The sequence below is a fragment of the Barbus barbus genome (genome assembly GCF_936440315.1).
Source record: "Barbus barbus genome assembly, chromosome: 25".
Taxonomy (NCBI): domain Eukaryota; kingdom Metazoa; phylum Chordata; class Actinopteri; order Cypriniformes; family Cyprinidae; genus Barbus; species Barbus barbus.
The window spans coordinates 12,632,169-12,648,697 of NC_136753.1; the positions used below are offsets into that span (position 1 = coordinate 12,632,169).

Consider the following 16,529-nt stretch of genomic DNA (forward strand, 5'->3'; position numbering starts at 1 on the left):
CTAATTTTATCTTTATTTTCTCATTTCTAATTTGCACATACTTGACCTGTACATACATAGTTGTCTATATTATATATTGTGTTTTTGCTGCTTTGTACATTGCCTTTTGGTTAATTGTTGTTATTCTTTTATTATCTGTGTCCTGTCCTGTTGCTGTCTTTCTGTTGCACTGTGGAGCTTCTGTCACTACAACAAATTCCTTGTATGTGTAAACATACTTGGCCAATAATGCTCATTCTGATTCTGTGTTTGTCACGTACTGATAATCTGTCATTATTTGTGTTTTCTTTATATAACTGCTCTATGCTCCTGTGAACAACTATATAATTTAACTGTTTGTATGTATAATACATAAAATGCTACTGAAGTTGTTTTCACAACTGTCATTTTGTGTCGTATTAAGTTAGTACAAATGATATTTGTACATGTGGGTTCAGAAAAAGAACTCAGCCGTGATGCATGTTCTACAGCTGTGATGCATGAAATAAACTAGTGAGAATGTGAAAAGTGTGTTTTAAAGGAATTTATTCTTAAAAGTTCATGGGGTCAAAAGTGCCCATTATACAATAATGCTATTTATATTAACTATTACCCAATTTTCTTGAGGGTTGTTCCAAATAAAACTTCAGAGATGCGCAACCCATAGATCAGCCTTTCAGAAACCTGCTCAAACAGCTGTTTATGTACTAAAACGATTTGCTTTTACATGTTATATGGTTCAGTGTTGTATCTACAGCTGTTTGGCTGGGCCAAGTATAGCCCAAGAGCTCCTTTTGGCTTCGGTTTTTGAAGAAAAGCCAGCATGCTTTTGAGGGATAATGGGAGCACTCTGTTTGTCCATCCCACGCACCTGGAATTAAAGTAAAAAACTGAGAAAAAATAGAAACCGCAAAGAAGAAATCTATGCCAGAACAATATGAATGCGAGGCTGTAGTTGTTCATAGATATCCTATAAGATCCTACTTCCATTATAATCTACTGTTCTCAGAAGCAACTGCTCTTAAACCAATTCAGAGATACTAAGATATAAATGCCATCCTGATCTGAGTCTGATCCAACATATCCATGCTACACACACAAACAGATATAACTGGACAGAGAGAAAGGGAAACATTTGGAAACTACATTTCCAATGTGAGAAAATGTAAACGTATTAAAACCCGGCTACATTATACCTTCAAAATCTGATATAAACTTCATCCAGGTGTGTGTTACCAGTGAAGTATTTCCTTGTGCTCCCTGCATCAAGCAAGTAACCCATCAAAATAAATCCCAAATTTGAGGCCTCTGTTTGTAAAGTAAAGCCTGAATATCAGCAGTGAGTATCAGAAAAAATCCTACATGAGCTGCTTTTAAAAGCCTAAAAAATTGGGCACTAGTTAAACATCCACTATTCCATCACAAAACACAACTACTTTTGAATGGTCATCAATGGGGAAACCTTTTCTCTTGCAAAATAGTGCTGTGTTAGTTTGACCATGATAAACTTAAAACCGCCATGCATACTAGACACCCTGCAGATGTAAAATAAACTAAGTGTAAACAAGCAATTAGGTTGTTTAACTAATGAATATCTAAACACATCTAAATGGTAAAAAAAGTTCAACTTTTGAAATCATATGACCTGACGTCCCAAAGTCTTTCTCCTGAGCAGCGCATAATCATTCAATTTAGAACCAGACAAGCATACGTTAAAGCAGCCAACCTTCATTGGAGCTTTATTTTTCTTGGCTTTCTAACAAGGCCTCTGCGCTGAGGCTCATGACAGCTTTAGGGCAGACCATTAAGATAGATAGACTTATATTTCCAGTCCCTTCATAGAACTAAAGAAGCATCAGCTTTCATTTGTTTCATTCCTCAGAAAAGGGCTTAGTGAAGGGAATATGGTGTCAATTAGAAGCCAACAGAAAACAGGCCATAATTTGAAGAAGAAATATAATAATAATTAAAATTTTGCCAACATAAAAGATAAGAGAACCTTCTGAAATCAAAGGGGCTATGTGCAGCATTTGCTCACAAATCATGCAAGGATGCACTTTTTTTTGAAAATTTACTAGAAATCAAACCAATATGGGACACTCATTCAACGTACATCCACTAAAACAAACTAGTCGCATAGTATGCCAGAAAATTTGTTAAGTTGTGACAGAGATTTGTAAAGTGATGGACAGAGATCATAGACAATGCTAAACATACCTGTTTGAAAACAAATTATTAAATTATATTTGACAGTATAGTTTTCCAAAAAAGAAAAAAGATATACTGAGATTGTCACCAATATTAACATGACTTTTTTATTATATTGTTGTTGTTGGCCCTAGAGGCCTGTTCACGCCAAGATAAATGTTTGGTGCGATAAACATTTTCATCTGAATGAAAAGAGCATTTTGTTAAATAACAGAGAAAATCAAATATCAAAGAAAGAGCCCATAACCGGCTTTCTTATCTCTGCACTCTTGTATTTGGTGGTTCTTTCTTCCCCAGTGGGATTTTCACTCTAGAAATCATTAAATAGTTATCCCTGGGTCATTCATAATAGAAACCTGGGTGTGATTAGTTGTTTGTTGCTAAGCATCTAGCCATAATATTCTAAGACTGCACATATAACACAGCACAAGCAGTGCTAATCCTGCACTGGAGATAAATGTCATAATCCTGGGTAAAAAGCAGTACAAATCCTGCTTCTAAATTACAGGTGGGAAATGGTTAAAAGCTATAATGATAATTCAGAGGGGAGAGCAGTGCGAAAATCCCTCATGACAAGTCCTATTTACCCTTAAAATTACCTTGGGCCTTGAAATACAGCTTAAGTTTCTTCATGGGGGGGTCATAAGTATTTTTTTTTATCAAAAATCAAATCATTCCTCTTTTATAGGATCTTTAAAACTACTTTTTGTTTTTTTGTTTTTACAAAAAAAAGACTTTAAAACAAAAAACACTCAATATATTGTACAGTAGTTACAATATGGTATTATAACTATTGTGCATGAACACACATATACAACCATCAACTACCTTGTACATTTAAAGTGAATATTTGCACAGTGATTTGTCTGTAGGGACAGAGTAATGTTGAGAGAATTTTGTGCTACTCTTTCTCTAAATCTCTCTGCCAAATCTGCGGCTATCCAAAGCCCTTAAACACCAGTATTTCTAAATGGTAAGACTGAGTTTTCTCTTATAAAATATCAGAGTAATAATTACTGACAGGGTGTTGTCTTATATGTGTGTGTCTGTGTACACGTGTGAGGTCATGAGTCATTCAGGATATCCCATTACGCCACTTTAATGGAACAAGACCAGCACTTGAATGTCCGGTTTGGAGGTCACTGAATGCAGGATGTTAACTTTAAAGGCTATAGAAATTACACAACCATGTCATTAAAGTGCTGGATGAGTGATTTTTCAGTTATCCAGATGCTGTCTGTGAACACACAGTATATGTGTATCATTGTAACTAGTCCATTGACTGAAAACAGTTAGTTGTTAGAGCATTTGACAATATACTTTAACCATATTTTAAAGACTATAGACGTTTAAATGAAATTGCATATAAAGACATACTTAAGTCCTATTTAAGTGGTTCAAAAAATACACTAAAGTTCAGATAATTGCATTTGATTAGTGCTGTCAAACAATTAATCGCAATTAATAGCATCCAAAATAAAAGTTTTTGTTACATAAAATATTTATGTTTATTTATTATGTATATACAAATACCCACACATACAGTATAGACAATATTTACATGTATATACATTTAGATATTTATATTATATTATTTTATCAGAGGATGCCAATGCTCAGACAACATACAGAATTACCAAATTTTGCCATAAGTTAAATATATTAAGGTTCTGCAATATATAAATATATTGTGGAAACTTAAATTCCTGTAGAGCTGCTTTGCAACAATTTGTATCGTAAAAAGTGCTATACAAATAAACTTGAATTGAATTATTTTATATTCTATATTAAAATATTTAACATATAAACAAAACATATTTTTCTTAAATATATACATGCATTTCTTTGTATTTACATATACATAATAACACAGTGTGTGTACACAGTACACACTCATATATTATGTAAACTAAAACTTTCATTTTGGATGCAAGTAATCACGCTTAATCGTTTGACAGCACTACATTTAATATCATTTTACATTCTCAAAATAGCCCTCTCTGATTCCACAATAGGATCCAGTGTTATCTACATGTACCACATGATCAGTGTTTCTCTCGCTGTGCTTGTTATCTTAACTATGCTAACGTGTTGACATGTAACATAATCTTGAGAGGAGACACAAGGGCCAAAAAGTTCTAGGATTCTCTGCCGTATCACTTTCAAAACAATGCGGTGTGTTAATTACCATGGCAACATGTGCAAACCAATGGATATGCAGAAACAGGAAGTAGCTCTGCCCAAAACTTCCTCGATGAAGCTGAATTTACTGTTCGGAAATCTGTTCCCAGCCCTGATATCAGACACACACACTTCAACACAACACAATCAGCTTTACACAAATACAAAAACCTTTCAACACAAAGACGAATGCCCTGACACTTTCACAGACTCCATCTCATCCTTTGTCATCATTTTTACCAAGTTATATTTGAATCTACAGTATTTATAATATTCTGATGCAGAAAAGCTCCAATGCCCCTCTGTGGTCACCTGTTAAACTGCATAGCAATTAAAATTCAATCCAGTTCTACAATATCAGTTCATAATGTGACATTTAAAACACATGATGACATTCTGACCAACAATACGAAGACTGAGCGATATGGTTTGCAAAACTAATGGATGAATAAATTAAACACAATATATTATATCAGAGTGTGTGTAAGGCATGTGGCATTGCCAACCAGAACAGCTGATGTTACTGGAGCTCCAAAGATTTGAGGCATGCCACACAGCAAACCCCTCCCTGCACAGCTGCTCCGCGGTGTGATACACACACAATCCTTATGGGAGATTCTGCTGAGCAAGGTATACCTTCTCACTGTTACTCACACACACATACTCCATTAACTTTTGTATATATATATATATATATATATATATATATTTCCCTTCAAAGTGAACACTGATGCCAATAAGTTCACCTGTAAAATGTATTTAACTATATGTAACTGAAAAGATGAAAATTCTTGAAATGCAGTTTGAGAGAATTAGAAATAAGCTGCAATGCAGAAACTAAAAAAAGAGTTAGGAAGGTTCCACTTCCTTATTGATAAACTCACACCCTTGGTCATGTGTCTTCCTTAAAAATGAAAAGCACCACATTGACACCACATGAATCTACATAGACCAAACATAATGATTTTTGCACTTTGCATCTTGGAAAACTGATTTCCTTTTTGTAAGAAAAAAAACAGTTCCGAATAGGTAGACACAAGTGACAGAATACAGTTTATTCAGACCAACTACTGTACTGTAACTACTTCAACAAACTGCTTTGATCCAAACTCGACAGACAGCAGAAGACAGAAACTGAGAGTACTGAGTGTTCACACTTAACTGTGCCTGACCACCACCTGACCTACCTGCACAAAGTATATACATGGTAGTTTTTCCAAAGGAAATTGATGTAATAAACAAAGTTCAAATCAATTTATGAGGGTTCTCATTCTCAGCTGTCTTTTAAACTAGAGAGAGAAAGATTTACTTACCAGCGATTCTGTCTCGCTCCATAGCTGGATTATGGCTCCTAACAGCCACATGTGGTTTCTAGCGTTTCTCCTCCTCTCCCTTTATTTGCAGACTTCCCCTTTTGCTTTTTCCGAGAGTTTAGTCACTCTCCCCCTCTCTCTGCCTCTCTCTCGATCTGTCTTTCTCTGTTCTCTCACTTTGTTCTTGTTTTTCACTTTCTTTCTTTCTTTCTTTCTTTCTTTCTTTTTCTTCTCTCTTTTTCTCCCTCGATACTGATCTTAGAATTATTTAGAGTGTTTCTTTGACAAGTGTATCCAATGGAACTTCAGGGACATGTGCTGATCATATGGCTTTATTCGATCTTCTTTCGTCTTTCTTTTGACCTCTTTTGACACTGAAGCTCTGTTGTGTCTCTAAGATGTGGATAAGCCATGTGACTATCTGTAAACAGCCCCATGCCCTCACTTTGAAAGAAAATGAGAGAAAACTTAAATCACTGAGTTTGATACTGCTGAATTTGCATTGCAATATTTCCTAGGTCCAGTAGATAGTGCTATGCATTACAAAAATTAAAGTTACAATGTAAAATGGACTGTGTCCACATGGATTCTGGATGGCATGTATGAAATTATACTCACTCCCAAGATGTAGGAGTTTGTTTCTTCTTTGTTTCTTCAGATTAGAAAAAAAATTAGCATCACATCACTTGCTCACCAATCGATTCCTTTGCAGTAAATGAGTGCAGTAAGAATGAGTTCCAACAGCCGATAAAATCATCACAATAATCCACATGACTCAGTCTATCAATTAAGGTCTTGTGAAGCATGCTTTTATCTGCTGTTTGAAATCTCATTCTCATAGAACCCATTCACTGAGATGTTCCACTGGTGAGCAAATGATGTAATGCTAAATTTAAAAATATTTTCTGAAAAAAAGAAACAAACTCATTTACAACTTGCATGGCCTGAGGGTGAGTAAATTTTCACCTACTTTTATTTTTGTAGGTGAACTATTTCTTTAAAGCAGTGACATTCAGCCCATAGTCTTCATGTCATTACACAAAAGAAAATCATGATGATATATGACCTCTGACATAAACCTTACACATCTAAGGTCCTTACACATCTAAGGTAGAATAGGACTTTGATTAGTGTATGTGAAAGACATTGGGATACTGCTTGCTCCACCTTCTCTCCATTTCCAAGAATAAAAAATGCCTTGGAGTACTCCACCACAATGATTATTCCTTCTGGGTCACTGATGACGCAGACAAAATAAGCCTATAATAATCAGGTTCTAGAAATAATTGGCTTTTTTTTTTTTGCATTTCTTTTGCTCAAATATGTTATGTAAATCATCTTACAGGGTATAGACATGCCGCCAGTCTAAATATCAGTGATTCACTACTATTGAAGACACTATTAAAAATCATAGTTTTAAATAATACATAATATAAAACTAAGGTTTCAAAGTTGATTGAAACCAATCTAACCATATGTAAATTGTGAATCACTTAAGGAAAAAGCAGAGTGTGCCATGATAGAGGAAAGACATTTGATAAGAAAGTAATTTTTAGAGGCGTAACAGCAGAGATTAAATCAGAAGGTGTGCTTCTTAAAAAAATATATATACATACACACACATATATATATATATATATATATGCGCAAAATCCCAACAGTGGGCCTCAGACATTTCTATTTTATGGATCATAAAACCAGTTAAAACAGCAGGTTTAAAAAACAAACAAACAAACAAACAAACAAAACATGCAGGCGATCATGTCTGGGTTACTGTTGTAACTTGTTTCAATGACACTTGGGGTCGCACTTAAGAACTCCAAACACCTCTGATACTTCAGAAAAGGCCAATGAGAAGTGAATTTGCATGCTGCTCTCCAGGACATGCAGGTATAAAAGGAACCTGCTTGCTCCACTCATTCAGTTTTCTGCTGAGGAACAAAGAAAATGTCCAACCATTTCAGCAGGTAGTTCAGTGTTGTGGCAGGAGGGACACATCTCATTCCCTCCATCATGGGACGGAGGTTACAGTAGTGACCAAGACATTCCCTATCTCTCAGTCACTCAATGTTGTGTCAATGTAGTGACACTAGGGGACCCTAAACCAGGGCTTGTCCCAAACTCAGTCCTGGAGGGCCGGTGTCCTGCAGAGTTTAGCTCCAACCCTAATTAAACACACCTGAAGCAGCTAATCAAGCTCTTACTAGGCATACTAGAAACTTCCATGCAGGTGTGTTGAGGCAAGTTGGAGCTAAACTCTGCAGGACACCGGCCCTCCAGGACCGAGTTTGGACAGCCAAGCCCTAAACTAAACGCCACAGCCAGTTGAACTGTGTTACGAGGTTTGGTAGTGCAGATGCAAGCAAGTTGCTGCATGCCTAATAACAAGTGTATGCATTCAGGCCATGTTGTAACCTTTCAAATGCCCCAAGTAAGTTTCCATAGCCCCCTATATTGGGAGGTATATATCATACTTTCAATGGGAATAGGTTACTTTAGCCGATTCTTGACCTTTTTGTTTTCTTAACAATAAAAACTTACAGCTGTGCAGACCCAAAGATTGCTCTGGGGAAGAATTATTTTCCCTATGTTGGAGAAAAGAAAACTGTGGAAACCACATCCTGCTTGAAGGGAGGTTAACGTAGAAAACATTCACATGTACTTACCAACCAGGAAGTACCACAAATAGAAAGAGGTCTCTGTAGTAGTACCTGCCTGAAAACAGAGGACTGCTACAGCCATATAGAATGGTAGCAAAAAGTGGAAAATACATTACCACTAGGGAAATGTGGAGCACTTAACCCAAAAATAGGGGTTATGCCCATCTTCTTGCAGTAGTGAATTGCAATAGTAAAATAGTGAATTCCTCTGCAAGTAAGTAAGAGAGTACCTAGGGTTAAGGAACACTGGAAACTCACCTGGATAATAAGAGCACAGTTATCACCTCAGAGAGGGGAAAGGCACAGTATGCAAGGTAAACACCCGGCCAGTTGCCCAAAGTTTTACCTGTTTATGCCAACCAACACTTAGGACAAAGCTAGCTAAAACCAGAGATTATAAAATCTCGCAAAGGAGTTGTGTGTGGCCCAACCTGCCACTCTCCACATGTCTGTTAGAGAGGCGCTGTTCGCTAGTGAACAGGAGAAAACAACACAGCTAGTATAGACTTTCAAGGTGGAGGGGTATAACCGCCTCTTCTGCCTTTCCTGCAGAGAAAAATGCCACTTGAACGTATGCAGCTGCCTCGCAGAGGGAGCTGTGGCTTGAGTGATAGTGTCTATTACCACTGGTAATAGACCATTCAGGTTTTTCGCATCCCACTCAGGAGCCAGACGTGGAGGTTCCAGGGGTCTGGATGTGGGTGCTAAATCATGTCCTGCCCCTGATAAATCTTTCTCGAGGATTCTCCAAGGAGGGTATGTCACGAGGAATGAGAGTTCCAGGAGCAAAGTCTGGGTGGGCAACCAGCAAGACCATCCTCCCTGGCTTTGTACAGTGTCTGTACAATCAAGCTCACTGGGGGAAACGCAGACTTGCACACGCTCTGGGGAAAGTTATGTGTCAGAGCATCTATGCCAAGTGGAGACTCGGTCAAGGAATACCACAAGGGGCAATGGGAGGATTCCTGGGAAGCAAAGAGGTCTACCTGCACCTTGCCGAATCAACTCCAAATCAGTTGGACCACTTGGGAATGGAGTCTCCACGAACTGAATCACTTGTCACAAAAACACATTAGCTGTGTGACTGAGGTCATCTGGAATATGAGTGGCACACTGTGACTTCAGTCACTGCTGACTCCAAAGGAGGAGATATTTGTTGATTTTTGTGACCTGTGACAAGAACGGATACTGCCCTAGTGATTTATATATGGCACCATTTCTGTGTTGTCTGTCCAGACCCACAATTTCTGTCCTGAGTCAATGGTCAAAACCTCCTCAGGGCCAGCAGTACAGCCAGCAACTCTAGGCTGTTGATATGCCAGGGTCCTAGGGCTGCTTGCCTGTTGCATACAATGACCCAGACTATACTGGACACATCTGTTGTGACAACAAAATGCCTTAACACTTATTCTCAGGGAATATTATTATTCCCCTTGCCCATAGAAAAACAAGGTTTGTCCAACACATGAAAGTCTAGCAACAGATCGGCGTGATATCTACTTATGCTTAAGAAGTCTCATATGCATCAACCTGAGCAGGGTAACTGCTACCAAGGGCACCATATGCCCCACATGTCACGGGTGGGGAGAGACGAAGACTCAAATGCTGGCAAACAGTGTTTCTTTTATCACAAAATAAACAAAAACACAAATGAAACCACCCCGAAAGGGAAAAAGACAGAGTAACAACTACTGAAAACAGGACACAAACTTGGTACAGGGTAGACAGACCTCACAAGCATAACCAGGTACATATGTGAGACGAACAAGCCCAGAACAGAAAACACAGGGAGCCTAAATAGGGAAAGGCAATCAGGAAAACAGCTGGGGCAAATGAATCAATGATGAGGTAACGAGAGGGGAGGAGTGAGAGAATAGACATGAGCACATGGCACAAATAACAAAACAAACCCCATGTGCAGACAATGGGGAACAACTGAGGGTGTAATGAGTGACAGGTGAGTGGAGTCCAGTGAATTGAGTCCAGAAGGAAGGGAGATGGCGACCTCTGGTGGCGAGAGGGAGAAACACAGGGCCCGGACCCCTGACACCACGACCCTCTGAAATTGCTTCAGTTGATCCATGATTCTTCCCCTGAACCAATTCAGTCAGGCCAGCACTGAATGGCCTGTTATAGTGACTGAGTCCAACTCCATGCCGAGAAAAGAGATGCTCTGCACAGGGAGAGTTTTCTCTTCTCCCAGCTGACCTAAAGTCACGATCAGCTGAGGTGCTCAAGCACCAGGTCCCTGTGTGCACACAATAAATCTCCATCAATCTCACACAAACAATCCCCTGACATGATCCGGGATGCCATTAAAAATAAACTGTATGCTTGTTCCTTATGCTGGGAACCTTCTGATATCTGTACAAAAAGGTCCAAAGTTGGCTTGTTGTGTCCTGAACTTTAGAGGATTTCTGATCTTTCAGGTGCTGAAACTCCCATGGAAGCTCTCTACACTTAGATGCGCAAGACGAGAAGAGAAGTGGTGTAGAATGCAACACTGTATACAAGGTGAATGGAGAGAGAAATTTGTACCCTGACTTCTCGGCTCCAAAGAACAAATCTGAATGAGTGGAGCAAGATGGGTCCTTTTATATCTGGTGGAGTGGCATAAAATTCACTTGCTAATTCTCACCAGACTTTTCTTAAATGGATAGTTCACACAACAAAAGAAAATTCATTAATTACGTAATGTCGTTCCAAACCTGCAAGACCTTTGATCATTAAAATTAAGATATTTTTGATGAAATCCGAGACACATAGAATGAGAAGGCTGTTGTTAATATAGACTATGGTGACATCAGTGGTTTAACAAAGCATCTCAACCCACTCAGAGGCAGTTCAGAGTTGTGGCATAAGGGACTCTGTTCCCTCCATCAGTGAATGAGGGTGACCATACGCAAACGAGGCGTTCCCTTTCAGTCAGTCACTTCGACGTTGTGTCAAAGTCTAGGACTAGGGGTCTCTATACTAAACGCCACAGCTGCTGAGCTCCATTACAAGTCCATGAGGGACACAAATATTAACAAGCCCAGAGTGTCATAACCAAATGCACCTCTCCTCTTCGTAACTTTGCAATGCCCAAGACTTATGACCTCACTCTCCAACATACAAGAGAGCCGCCATATAAGGCAGAGGTCATCTCAGCCAGAGCTTTTTCTCATTCTGAGAAGTAAGAATAAATAAAACAGTTCAAAAGTCCTGATTGTGAACTTTAGGAAAGCATCTGTTTCCCCAAGTGGGGAAAGGACACTACGAAGACCACATCCTACCCAAAAGGGATTTGACATGTGGAGAAACAACCTATGGACTTATTAAAAGGAAGTACTACATAGGGAAGGTGTCTGTGATGGGCCCCGCATAAGTGAAGAGCTGCCAAACACAGAGATATGTGACAGCCACCTGGGTTCACAAACTAGTGTTCAAAACTGTGGATGAAGCTGGTTCCTGAAACTGACCTGAAGCCTGTAGAAAATGAGAGAAACTGAAGAGAAGAAGCACCGTCATGGAGCTGTGAATCTGAAGGATCTGGAGAGATTCTGGATGAAGGAATGGTCTCTGATCTCTTATCATGTGTTCTCTAACCTCATCAGGCATTATAGGAGAACATTTAGAGCTGTTAAACTGGCAAATGGAGGTTTCAAACAATAATGAATAAAAGGATATCGTTAGTTGTGGCCAATGTGTATTAGAGAAAAACATTTATTTCATAATGATATTTCCTCCCATTTTAAATTCTTATTATCCACTGAAAGGTTAGATTGTTGTGAATTTTTAAAATAAAAGATCAAAAGGATTAACAATGCAGATTAATTTTCACAGCCTTCTTTGGTCATATTTACCAAGGATGCCAATAATTCTGACCATGCCTATATATATATGTTTTTTTTAATACCAATGTCACAGCCATCTGCTGGAGTGTCCATATCAGCCACCAGGGGGCACTCCTTCTGGGTTATAGTTTGTTTGTTCTGGACTTCATTTTCAGACCCTTTGCTCTGTCTATTAGTTCTCATTGTTTCCAGCTATATATACACCATATTCTGTTAACCCTTGTTTACGTCAGTATTTTTTTTTTCTGCCTTGTTGTGGATGACTTTTTGCCTTTGCTTTCTGCCTGTTACCCTGTTTTGGATCTTTGTTTTTGGATTATTAAAACGGCACTTGGATCTTCAATGTTTTCCACAAGTAATTCCGTTACAGAATATTGACACCAAAGTTAGATCCAGCAATTGGGCAGTGTTTCTCTGATTTCTTTTTGGACCATGGGCATTCAGATTCTTCTTCCAGCTTCTAAGAGGGAGCGGAGGGCACGTCTTCAGATGTTGGCAACATTATGTCAACAGGGCATTATGTCAACATTATGCCTAGCTCAGACGTTTTGGACCATGGCAGTGGGGCTGGAGCTTTGCGATACTTCAGTGAATGCCTTGATAACCCCTTGCCTCTCTGGGAGATGGGAGGACTTAAGACTCTCGATTATTGGTGTTTCATTGACTATCTCAGTTACCACATGTCAGTCAGTGCCCATGCATGGCAGACCCCCTGCAGAAGGCCGAATCTGCCACAATGGGGCTTCTTTGTCTCTGTCTCAGAAACGAAGGTCGAGAAGGAGGAGGGCAGCAAAGTCGACTCCAGCGGTCTCAAGGCCAGTGGACCTGGAGGACATAACTCCAGTGGTCCCACGTCTGGTGGTCCTGAAGGACCTGACTCCGGTGGTCCCAAGTCTGGTGGCCCTGGAGAACCCGACTACGGCGGTCCTTAAGGACCCAATTCTGGTGGTCCAAAGTCCGGTGGTCCTGGAGGACCCAATTCCTGTGGTCCCAAGTCTGGTGGTCCTCCGGTGGTCTCAGAGGTTACTACAACGCTGCTGGATTTCACTACTGCTGCCATAATTAAGAAGGCCGTCTTTGCCTTTCACCTCATGGCTGTTTTGTGTGCATGGGCCACTTCAGAGTCCACTTCAGAACCCCCTCCAATCCAGGAGCCTTTAGAGTCCACACCAGAGCCCACTCCAGTCCGGGAGCCCTCAGAGTCCACTCCAGAACCATCTCCAGTCTATGAATCCGCTCCTGAGCTCACTCAAGTCTAGGAGTTAATTCTAGAGCTCGCTATTTTTATAGCATCAGACCAGCTATGTTGTTATTTTTATCCCACAGTGCTCCTGTCTGTGTAATTAATAAACGGGAATTTATTATGCACATCATAATCAGACGACTACCTTTGAAACTGAGTAGTTTTCTGTAAAGATAAAAAGCTTGTATTAATAGGGGAATGTTTATTTGCAAAAGCTAGCACTGCTAATGCTGAGCTTGAGCTCTTGAAGTCCACCCTCTTCTCCTGGAGCAAGAGCTCACTCGCATTTAAAGCAACATACTCAAATCAGCACGTTTGGGCTCATACCCTAAAAGTGAAAATTTTAACAAGCTATAAAAAATTATCTGTGGGGTATTTTGAGCTAAAACTTCACATATACACTCGGGGGATATCAGAGACATATTTTACATCTTGTAAAAAGGGGCATAATAGGTCCCCTTTAAAACTGTCTGCCTGCTGCAGCTTCCTTAACACTGAACATAACATGCCATTGGAATTAATGCCACAGTAACAGGGATATTTTTACAGTCATATTCTGGCTGTGCTGGATGAGCAGTGGATGGGAAAAATAGGGAAGGCCCCAAGCTTTTATCAGTCCATGAAAGAGACAGAGGAGAACTCTGCCATACCTTTCAGCACTGCCATCAAGCCTGATTCATACATACACACAACACAATCTCCTGCAGCCTGTTATCCAAGCACATTCCTCTTGCATGAATGAACATCCCGTAAACACACATGTGCAGGCACACACACATGCTTGTGTTTTTTCTTTCTTTTTCAGGAAAGCAGATGGACACAGACACGTGTGCAAAAGCATCCATGCAAAAAACAGAGATGTAGATAAATCCACAAATAGCACAGCATCAGTGTATATAAAGGGTGCATGCCTTACAGCCCCAAACACTCTAACCTACAAGCATGACTCAAACATGTACATTTTGTTATATAAGAAAGTACTGTTTAATCACCAGACTCGCCAGCTCTGATGGCAGTGCCACAGGGCAGCAATTCTTGCAGAGGAGCAGAGGAAGTAGTCAGAAAAAAAATAAGACATAAATGAAAAAAAGTGTGATGTCATGGTAGAACCAAAAAGAATGTGATGGGGTGATTCAGTAAACAGGACTTTATGTGTGGACAGGAAATGTGGACAAAGACTAGGAATTTCTTCAAAATGCAGCATATTCTTTAAAGTCACAGTCTTTTTTCCTAGATCATGGTCTGTGTGTCACTTCTTCTCTTGACCCATTTGGACAACCTTCTTTTGGCCACCAAATGCCAACTCACTGATACCCTACCACTAATGAATAGTGAGGCTTGTGATTAGTGCAAACTCTGTCCTCCGTCTGATGGCTGCCAAATGTTCCACATTTCCAAAAGTCTAATAATAAAACACTTGGCCTGATGGTCACCAAATGTAATAAGAGAGGCATATGTATTCTAGGATGAGAGGGAGGAAGTTTCTCCCTCTGTATTATGTATTCTCCCTTAACTTGCAGCGTTAAATGGGTCCTGACAATTTTTTTTATAAAAAATAGTATGTGAGGGGGTGGGGGGGTTGGGTATGGAGTGATCGTGGCCTAGAGAAAAACATATGGAGGAAAAATTCCCATCTTTTCCATCTTGCATGTAAATGTCACCTGTTAAAGATTCTTTGACGTTAGGCAATAATTATGACTATAACCTTGAAAGAGTTCAGAACTATCAAATGACACTTCATTTAATTGCAGTGTTTCTGACATATTTATTTACATATGTCATCAAGTAATTTACAATTAGTAGTATACAAAATAAATCTGAAATAACAGTTTAAGGTTCAAGGCTAACATTTAATTAGCGTTTATTTAATCAACAGTACATTAGCATTAGGTATATTAGTAAATGATTAATACAGATTAATAAATGCTGTAACAATTATTATTCATTGTTAATTCATGATACCTAATGTTTTAAAACATTACCAAACTGAAATTAATTCAATCAAGCTGAATAGGTTTCCAAATTCAGTTACCTCTTACATCTAAAGAAACAGACTAACTGAATGCAGACCAGCCAGAATTGCAGTTGTTATGTTGTTAGTAAATATAATGCAGTTTGCGAAATCTGTCTTTCTTTGAGCATATTCAAATTGCAAATGTATAAATCTACTGCAGAAGCAGGACTGAGATAAACTCAGACTCCACAGATTTGGCCACAGCTTTTGGCAGAGCACACAACTCTAAATATGAAAGCACTAAGCAGGACCTTGAGAGTTACATAACTATCAATTAACTATACAAAGGAACCTCTCCCGCTCAAAATTCACACCTCTACATTGGTCAATCTGCCAAAGATGGGTGTGACCAGGGACCGTTAAAAGGCCCTAACCCAAACCCATCATTGCTCATTCCCTTTGAGACACTTTCCAAGACTCATCACCCTTGAGTCGGACCTTCTGGCAGTTTTATCCTCAAGTAACTTCGTCAATTTGCTGTGGACCCTACAATCTTCAGAAGAACCAGACGAAAGCCTCCAGCTCACTCCTACTGAACTCATCAAGAACCTCTGTTTTCTACCGCATCCGGACTCTTGTTCAACAACAAAGCCATTGCAAGTAACCGTTTCCAACTAGTTAGATGCGGGTCTAAGTTTGGGCCCCTTTGTTAAGGTGATTTTTGATTCTCTGATGATTCTCACTAGGTTGTGGTTAATCGATGCTAAATACTGCCATTCTGTGTTTCTTCTCTCTCTCTCTCTCTCTCTCTCTCTCTCTCTCTCTTTCCTTACTTTCCCTTATTCTGTATATATGGGTTTTGCTTAGTCTAGTTTTATGTTAGCTGTAGTTTCATTTATTAAATTCATTATATTCCCAATTGATTGCCTCTGTGTGCTGCTCACAATTCGGAGTCACTGAATGTTGATCTTGCTACATGCTAAGTTAATGCTAGTACTGTATGAAGTAGGAAAGTTTTTCTTTCTTGGCCAGGAAAATAATCTTTCCTAGAATTGATAAATGATTATACTGTCGGTAGACAAACAGATTAAATCATTGTAATATTGATTATGCTACAATTCTAAGATCTGATCTAAATATTCATGATTAATTATA

The 16,529-nt window shown here is 39.1% G+C and overlaps 1 protein-coding gene across 3 annotated transcripts in view; it reads right to left on the reverse strand.

Annotated features, from left to right (window-relative positions):
* Positions 1-16,529, reverse strand: part of LOC306845239 (septin-9-like) — a 67,019-nt gene that overhangs the window by 46,831 nt on the left and 3,659 nt on the right. Inside the window, exon 1 of one of the 3 annotated variants that reach the window (XM_079377922.1) lies at positions 5,682-6,057. The exons of the other annotated variants lie outside the window; for them this stretch is intronic. Coding sequence (XP_079234048.1) covers positions 5,682-5,703 — 22 coding nt within the window. The 5' untranslated portion in view covers positions 5,704-6,057. Of the gene's footprint in view, positions 1-5,681; positions 6,058-16,529 lie in introns of those variants that run through there. 3 annotated transcript variants of the gene reach the window in all.